The 9304-nt window shown below is 43.4% G+C and overlaps 1 protein-coding gene across 1 annotated transcript; it reads right to left on the reverse strand.

The window, feature by feature from the left end:
- Positions 1-2281: 2281 nt before the first annotated feature.
- Positions 2282-6945, reverse strand: LOC139405758 (rap1 GTPase-activating protein 2-like). Its single transcript, XM_071148180.1, has 19 exons — positions 6875-6945; positions 6691-6723; positions 6440-6533; positions 5862-5897; positions 5701-5748; positions 5222-5419; positions 5002-5099; positions 4826-4904; positions 4657-4710; positions 4378-4461; positions 4180-4280; positions 3891-4020; positions 3604-3789; positions 3443-3514; positions 3272-3358; positions 2858-3013; positions 2682-2768; positions 2546-2571; positions 2282-2467 (listed from the first exon to the last, which is right to left on the reverse strand). Exons 1-19 carry the CDS (start codon positions 6943-6945, stop codon positions 2368-2370), a joined length of 1740 nt encoding a protein of 579 aa, XP_071004281.1. The 3' UTR covers positions 2282-2367.
- Between the last annotated feature and the right edge of the window lie 2359 nt (positions 6946-9304).

Consider the following 9304-nt stretch of genomic DNA (forward strand, 5'->3'; position numbering starts at 1 on the left):
TTGATCTTCATTTGTTTTTTCTTGAAGGTTGTGTCATCTTTAAAAATGTATTTTTATATCAAGAACATTTTCAACCATCCAGCACAGATCTGTTTGGCCAAATCTCCTGGAGAGAAAGCAGGATTTTCTTTCCATCCCTATTTTAAAGAGATTGATCCCAAATGACAAAATATTAAAAGTTTGTCTCCTTACCTTCAAAGCAGTCTATGGACAAGCAGATTCCAATCTATGATTTGGTTACCCACTACCATCAACCATTAATAGTAACATTTCCTGTGCAGAGCCTTGATGTAGTGTTAACACTCCTCTCCATGTGTCTCATACAACTTTCCACCTGATAACATGGATCAATCCCAGCTTCCAACCGTCCCACTGTTTTTAGCATTTGCCTGTCTCTCTACCTCATTTAATTACTGTGTCAAAGTGTCAAACTACCTAAAAATGTGTAAAGTAAACATGTTAGCATTCTTCACATTACCTACCCCCAAAAAGTAACAACGTAGTCAAATTTGGAGTGTTCATTTAATGTTCAAAGCATCCTGAATAAACCTAATTTTCCACCCTGGTAATAGGCCTAAGCCATGTCAAAATACCTAGAATTTCAGGATATTCACTTTAAAACAGCAAACCCCCAGTCCCTCGTCTATGGATTGGCCAGGGGGCAATGACATTCACATAGCAAATCTCACTCCAAACTTTCTTCAAATGTGGCAGCCCTGAATTGTTTACAATGCTCTAAAATAGTAAAATAGTAATAAATATTGCATGACTTCGTTATCATACATTTACTACAATGATGTACACATATTAACATTGAAAATATTCTAAAATAATATATCTGTATTACTTGCTATGAAAGCATCGATTTCAACATTTTACAGCTTGTACAGTGCATTTGGAAAGTATTCAGACCCCTTTACTTTTTCCACATTTTGTTATGTTACAGCCTTATTCTAAAATGGATTAAATATTTGTTTTCCTCATCAATCTAAGCACAATATCCCATGATGATAAAGTGAAAACAGGTTTTTAGAAATACCTTATTTATATTTGTATTCAGACCCTTTGCTATGAGACGCGAAATTGAGCTCAAGTGCATCCTGTTTCCTTTGATCATCTTTAAGATGTTTTTTACAACTTGATTGGAGTCCAACTGTGGTAAATTCAATTGATTGGACATGATTTGGAAAGACACCTGTCTGTCTATATAAGGTCCCACAGTTGACAGTGCATGTCAGAGCAAAAACCAAGCCATGAGGTCAAAGGGATTGTCCGTAGAGTTCCGAGACAGGATTGTGTCGAGGGACAGATCTGGGGAAGGGTACCAAAACATTTCTGCAGCATTGAAGGTCCCCCAAGAACACGGTGATCTCCATCTTTCTCAAATGGAAGAAGTTTGGAACCAATAAGACTCTTCCAAGAGCTGGCTGCCTGGCCAAACTGAGCAATCAGGGGAGAAGGGCCTTGGTCATGGAGGTGACCCTCAACCCGGTTTTCCCTCTGTGACAGAGCTCCAGAGTTCCTCTGTGGAGATGGGAGAACCTTCCAGAAGGACAACTGTCTCTGCAATACTCCACCTAGAAGGCCTTTGTGGTAGAGTGGCCAAACAGAAGCAACTCCTCAGTAATAAGCACATGACAGCCCGCTTGGAGTTTGCCAAAAGGCACCTAAAGGACTCTTAGACTATGAAAAAACAAGGTTCTCTGGTCTGCTGAAACCAAGATTGAACTATTTGGCCTGAATGCCAAGCGTAACACCTGGAGGAAACCTGGCACCCTCCCTACGGTGAAGCATGGTGGTGCCAGCATCATGCTGTGGGGATGTTTTTCAGCGACAGGGACTGGGAGACTAGTCAGGATCGAGGGAAAGATGAACAGAGTAAAGTACAGAGAGATCCTTGATGAAAACCTGCTCCAGAGTGCTCAGGACCTCAGACTGGGGTGAAGGTTCACCTTCTAACAGGACAATGACCCTTAGCACACAGCCAAGACAAAGCAGGAGTGGCTTCAGGACAAGTCTCTGAATGTCCTTGAGTTGCCCAGCCAGAGCCCGGACTTGAACCCGATCGAACATCTCTGCAGAGACCTGAAAATAACAGCTGTAATGGCTGTCAAAGGTGCTTCAACAAAGTACTGAATTTGCAAAAATATCTAAAAACCTGTTTTTACTTTGTCATTATGGGGTACTGTGTGGAGATTGATGAGGGGGAAAAACTATTTCATCCATTTTAGAATAATACATTTTAGAATAAGGCTGTAACGTAACAAAACGTGGAAAAAGTCAAGGGGTCTGAATACTTTCTGAATGCACTGTACATACAAAGTATCCACTCGGTTATTACTCAAATATACACATAATTCTGTCTGCCTACGTATTCTCCTGGGGACTGGAGTAGTCTTTGACCTCTGTGGAGCCCATGTTGTCTGTGGGCGGAAAGCTGGGTTCAGGGGGCTTGTAGGCCAACTCACTGAAAGAAAAAACAAACATCTGTCTGTCTGTCTGTCCATCCATCTGTCTGATTTGTCCGTTCTCTGTAGTGTCTTACCTCTCTCCATCTCTCTCTGTAGCAGCCTGGAGAGGGAGACAAAAAAACAACAGGGGTGGTCAGTATTTCCCCAAAACATATCAATTAGATATTCACTTATAAAAGAGAAAGTGCTTCCATCTTCAGTATGGGTTACCTTGGGCTTCTGTGGGAGTGGCACCCCGCCCATCTTTCTAGGCCCCCCAAGAGTGTCAAAAGAATTACTGCGTACCCTAATGGCTCTCTGCAACAAAGACAGGAAATATGGATGCCAAGTCGAAAACCCACCCTTTCCCCACACTGTAGTGAAAAGCCAAGGATTTCTGACCTCACCTTAAAGTTTTCGATGAACCCTCCACTCCCCTCAGTTACACCCCTCATCCCCTCAGAAGTCGAGAGGGTGGACACAGGCGAATCTCCCATCATGCACTGGGAGCGGGTGGACAGTTCCGCCTGCAGACCCTCCAGGAGGGACGAACGAGTGCGCAGCTTGAAAAGATAGGATGAGAGGAGAGAGGGAGGGAGGCAGAGATGGAGGAGAGAAGGAGGCAGCATAGAGGAGTTAAGTAAGAAATGGGGAGCAGAAGAGAGGAATTAGAGAAGAGGAAATACTTGTTTCTTAGATTTCTGTTCCACTTAAAAAGATACCAGATTTGCATCTAGAAAGTCTTTGCCTGTGTGAATGTAATGCCTCAAGCATTACTGTATACATTTATAATGGTGTTAGTGTTGTTCTTCTGTGGTTACCTCCAGTCTACTGAACCTCTCAGCCTTATAACAGGAGATCTCTGCATTGATAAGCTTGGTCAGAAGGAACTCTCTCAACAGGGAGCTCTGGAAGATAGGCCAATAGAGACACACTGAGAATGCATCATCGCCTTTACCATGTCACCAAGTTCAGATGTGAATTCTGCTCACCTCTGTGAATATGGGAGGATCAGGGAGGGAGGGACCAAAGGGAGGTACATCCTCTCTGGCTGTGACTGACACCTGCAAACAGACCACTTCCAGGTTTGAAAAAGGCTTTCCATTCAGTGATAAAAGATCAATGTGTCTCTCATTTTGTTTTATCTTCTTACCTGGAACACCCCTCCTCCTCCTGCTTCCTCCCCCTCCCCCTCGTCCCCCACTCTCTTCCTCACCCTCCTGACCACTAGAAAACAGTGCAGGAAGTGTGAGCCGATGACATCAGACAGAAAAGGGGTGTGGCCCTCCTGGTAAACAACAGCAACGATGTCGTTGCCAATGTGTCTCTTCCTCTGTAGCTGTAAGGAGTAATGAGCAGAGGGTAAGCGGGAGCCACTTGAGCTGGGTTGAAGTGATTGACTGTGGGTGAGGATGATTTGGTGTCGTTATTCAGGCTAACCTGTTGTGTATCGCCCTCTGTGAAGGGCAATTTGGTGGACACATGGAACATGATCTCTCTGCCGTGGAAGGAAGTGAAGACCGCATCATTTCCTGTCTGGCCGTGATACACGTCCAAACCTCCTCGGAACCTGGAAGAGAGGGAGGGAGAGAAAGAGGGAAGAGGCAGTCGGGGAGAGGGAGTGACAGTAAGCTGCTGGTATCTTCTTATTCATCTCTTCCTGTTACAATGTCATATTTCTGTCATTTCTCCATAAGGCCATGTCACCATGTAGGTTACTGTACATTACCCAGTGAACCCTTGAAGTGCGACTGTAGCTCCCAAAATAGAGAGGAATTCTTGAAACTCTTCACTTTCCTCATTGTTACAGAGTATGTCCTCCTCTGTCAACTGTAAAAGATAGAGAGAAAATATGAGAGGTAATGTACTGTAGACAAGTGCTACTATTTAATGCTTCCAAGCTTCTGCCTGCATTCCAGTTATTTACCTGTCCCTCTCTCTGATACAAGACACCAAACTTGAAATTCGGAGACACTCTGTGTTCATCAAATGCTGTTATGAGATCTGGTGCCTGAAAGACAGAGAGGGGAAGAGAGAAAGAAAGAAGCAAAGAGAGGGAGAGAGAGGTAGAGAGATAAAGGGGAAGGAGAGAGCACACATTTTTTTGTCAAAATGGTCTCAGGGTTTAGAGGTCATTTGAAGAGTACATTCTGTGTAACATGAAGGCCTAAAGCATTTGGGAATGTGTACAGTGAAAAAGAAGTACCTTGAGGTAACTGACCACATCAAATCTGGACACAGTCACACTGTCGCATAGCATCTGAAAAGGACATGGTCAGTTTGGGTTTTTTCAATGATGGTAAATGTTTTCAGTAAAAGCACAGTAAAGGTTCATCTAAAATACACACGTCTGTTGGAGAGACTAGTAATGGTACCTTGGCCAGCTCCACAGCAGACGGGATGTTTGGGAACAGAGACACAGAGAAAACCCCATGCATAGAGCATTCCCTCATCCTGGAAAGGAAAGACAGACGTAAATACTGTTGCTCATGGAATTCACCAGGGTGTTTCATTTCATTAATTGAATAAATTATATTCTTTCAGATATAACCTCAGGATTACTCTCAGCCTCTTCTCTTCTTCCTCCAAACAGACAGAGAGAAGGAGGGGTCCCAGGGAGGGGTCCACTGCTGTGAACGAGTGATGATACTGACGTAGGAGAGAAAGTTACACAGCTACTATGTATGTATTTCATCATCTTGGATCATAGTCCATCTCTACCATCAAATGGAACAGAATAAGAGTAGTCCTATGGGCGGTACTCTACTAACTCGTGAGCGGAAGAACTCCTGGTAGTATGTGGCCTCGCTGTCTCTCTCCATGATGTCATAGGTCTCTGGGTCTAGTCCATAATGAGAGGATGTCGGACTGGTCTCAGCAAACTTCTGTAGCGGGGGGTCTATCCAATAACCACCCAGCTTTGGAGGCAGGATCAGAGGAAGGTCACGACCTATCTTCAAAAGCTGAGACTTTCAAAAGGGTGAGATGATAATTAAACGTCTGGTGTATCCAATTAAATGTAGATCTAGCAGTATCCGTAGGATGATGTTTGAACTGACATGCTCATGGTTGCATCAGTAAACCTAATAATGAGTTTTATGAATGCTGGTATGAGTGTTATAACTATTGTGATGTTGGTGTTTTAGGGAACAAAAATGTCTGTATCGTTGAGAATATTGAAAGGTCAATGTCAACACACACACACGTGTGCACACAAATCTTGACATTATATTTTAGGAGAAAGACTCACCCTCAAAGGCAGAGGGAATTCACAGCGCTGTTCATCTAGCCTGCTGCTCTGATGAAGGAGAGTGAAGGTAACAGTGACTGACTGATTGACTAACTGGGGAGAGAACTGTTGTACACACAGAGACTACACAAAACAGAGAGGGAATTATGCTGTACACTCACCTGCAACTTCTCAATGATCTCAAACAGCTCTGTCACCTTACATGGAAAACACAGACAGTCAGACAGACAGACCAACATACAGAGTCAGACAGACAGACCAACATACAGAGTCAGACAGACAGACCAACATACAGTCAGACAGACAGACCAACATACAGAGTCAGACAGACAGACCAACATACAGTCAGACAGACAGACCAACATACAGAGTCAGACAGACAGACCAACATACAGAGTCAGACAGACAGACCAACATACAGAGTCAGACAGACAGACCAACATACAGAGTCAGACAGACAGACCAACATACAGAGTCAGTCAGTCAGTCAGTCAGTCAGTCAGTCAGACAGACAGACAGACAGACAGACAGACAGACAGACAGACAGACAGACAGACAGACAGACAGACAGACAGACAGACACATGGGAGGTTGAGGGAGAAACAGGAAGAGAAAGAGAAACAACGTTAGACAAACACAGATGCAGGGAAATGCAGGGAGACTAAATTAGTGACGCTGTGATCAACAAATGCAAAAAGGAAATGATGAAAGACACATTATCACAATTAAGTCCTTTTACCTTCTGGTTGCTGCCAGCAGAAAGGAACGGTTTGGTCTCGCTGGTAGGGGAGTCCAAAATATCCAGAATGCTGTGTTCTAAAGGTTCTGGTCTGCTGCAACAGGTGGAATGACAGAGCAAAGCAACCCATCACTTTTCCTATTCATCAACTGCAAGTGTATCAAGCTTTAAATCCAGTGTAAATGACCAGTGAGAAATAAACTACATCTAATGTGGATAAAGGTAAATAAAGGTATTTTTAAGTTTCTCACCTAGTCTCATTTTCACATATGAACTTGTCCACACTGTGAATAGGGAAAGTGGTAACTCCTTAGACAATGTGCCGCATGACATTAAGAACTACTTCTATTATCAACTATTTGAAGATTTTATTCAGATTCTGACACTAGATCCAAAGCATTTTAATTTGTTCTCAATACTGTGACTGATACTCACCCTCCATATGCCCCAAAAGTGAAACTTCTCTTTCTGGAGAAGAACTTCTCATTTCTGCTGTCTCTCTCCATCGTTCTGTGTGGGTGTTAGTGCTTGTGAGTGCCAGTGTGCTAGCTATAGTCAATCAGTACTGCCTAGGGATGAATTAAATCACTCCCCTCCCTCTCTCTCTCTCTCTCTCTCTCTTTTCTCTCCTCTCTGCCCCCTGCCTCTCACTCATTTAATCTCTATACTTCCTTCCCTATATCCTGCTGTCAGCCAGACGAGCAATATTAACCCCATCTTGGCCGCAGGGACACGCACTGATGGATAACAAACCCCCATGACCCTGCCCTGACATACAGTACATGTATGGACACAGAGACAGAGGGGTCGCTGGGTATCGATCACCGTGCTCTAAGACACAGAGATAGTGGTCTTACTGACTTGGTGTGTGTAAAGATAGGAATGGTAAATAAATAAATAAACGCATGAGCGATTGCCTCTTTAGACCTGTTACCCTTTGAGTCTGTAGAACCATCAATTATTGACAGCACATACTGAGAGAGGTGCAAGGCAGCGGGAGAGGAGAGGAGAGAGGAGGGGAATGGGGAGGGGTGGTAGTGGAGGGGGAGGGGTGTTGAGGCACACTGCTAAAGGGAGAATACAAAAGAGGAAGGGAGGTTAGAAATACTCTATCTATGAACACAACATTAGGCTTCATTTGTGCAATAAGGTCAATTATGTTGTGGCATTGGTAGTATTTAAACAAATCTTTGTTATCAAGGAAGATTTTTCATATCAATCAAAAGACCCATTTCTGTGTTTGCAAACATTTCTGCAGGGGGGTGATGCGCGCCATATTGGAAGTTCTCATAGACGGCCAGCTAAGAAAGCCTCCATTTACATGTTGCTTATGAGTAGATTTATTATAATAATAATAATAATAATTAGGTGGGTGCTTACATTTGTCCTATTTCACACATGTACAAGTGTGTGTTATACACATTTGTGAATTGTACATTTGTTCGGTTACTGGCCCAGTGCTCTTAACCGTTCAACAACCTGCCTCCTAATTTCACATTACTTAGGGATTATAATTGGATTTTCGCATTCTAGCTAACAACTGCTACATCCAGAATATGTTTTTTAAAGATCACAAACAAATATAATCTTTGCGACTATTCAAGCAATAATCAAAACATTTTAAGTGTATGAGAAACCAAAAAAGTGTTCGCCCAGCAAAACGTCAATCAAAATTCCCTGAACTGTCATTGGCTATAATCCTAAATTTATTCTGCAGAGGTGCGGAAGTTGTTTGTTAGTAGGGTACCTTGTAAACCTCTGATGTAAAGTCCCTTATCTAGGGGACTAGAAGCGGTTCTGGACTGGTTCAGAGTGACCAAAATGTTTGTGTACAGAACGTCTATGAACAGTGCAACGTCAATTGCTTTAAATTCAGCAAAACAGCTCTCCACATTCAGATGGCACCGTTCACAAAGAGCTGAGATGTAGGCTTTGTAATCTTGCACCTCATTTGCATACGAGTGACTTGTCAATTTTTTTGTCCTATCCAGACAAAGGATCTATTCCTCTGGCTGTGAGCATAGGAGCCCCACTTGCTTTTGAGCCGGGCTATAGAGCCGGGCTGAAACTCAATGAAACTCAAGATTCTCAAATGGAGATAACGTTCGCGGTATTTAGTTTTAGCTATGTTGGATGAACAGATTGCTATACTTCTATATGAAAACCCTTCAGTTGGCATGCTGAATGGCAGTCAATAAACATGATATTTTTGTCACGACTTCCGCCGAAGTCGGCTCCCCTCCTTGTTCGGGCGGCGTTCGACGTCACCGGCCTTCTAGCCATCTCCGCTCCATTTTTCATTGTTCCGTTTGTTTTGTCTTGTTCCCCGCACACCTGGTTTACATCAAATCAAATCAAATGTATTTATAAAGCCCTTCGTACATCAGCTGATATCTCAAAGTGCTGTACAGAAACCCAGCCTAAAACCCCAAACAGCAAGCAATGCAGGTGTAGAAGCACGGTGGATAGGAAAAACTCCCTAGAAAGGCCAAATCCTAGGAAGAAACCTAGAGAGGAACCAGGCTATGTGGGGTGGCGGGTGGAGATTATAACAGAACATGGCCAAGATGTTCAAATGTTCATAAATGACCAGCATGGTCAAATAATAATAATCACAGGCATCCGTGTGTTGTTGCTTCTGCCGAATAAAGTGTGCGCCTGATCACAACTCTCTGCTCTCCTGCACCTGACTTCTACACCAGTAGATCACAACTCTCTGCTCTCCTGCACCTGACTTCAACACCAGTAGAGCACAACTCTCTGCTCTCCTGCACCTGACTTCAACACCAGTAGATCACAACTCTCTGCTCTCCTGAACCTGACTTCAACACCAGTAGATCACAACTCTCTGCTCTCCTGAACCTG

The sequence above is a fragment of the Oncorhynchus clarkii genome, chromosome 3 (assembly GCF_045791955.1).
Source record: "Oncorhynchus clarkii lewisi isolate Uvic-CL-2024 chromosome 3, UVic_Ocla_1.0, whole genome shotgun sequence".
Classification (NCBI taxonomy): Eukaryota; Metazoa; Chordata; class Actinopteri; order Salmoniformes; family Salmonidae; genus Oncorhynchus; species Oncorhynchus clarkii.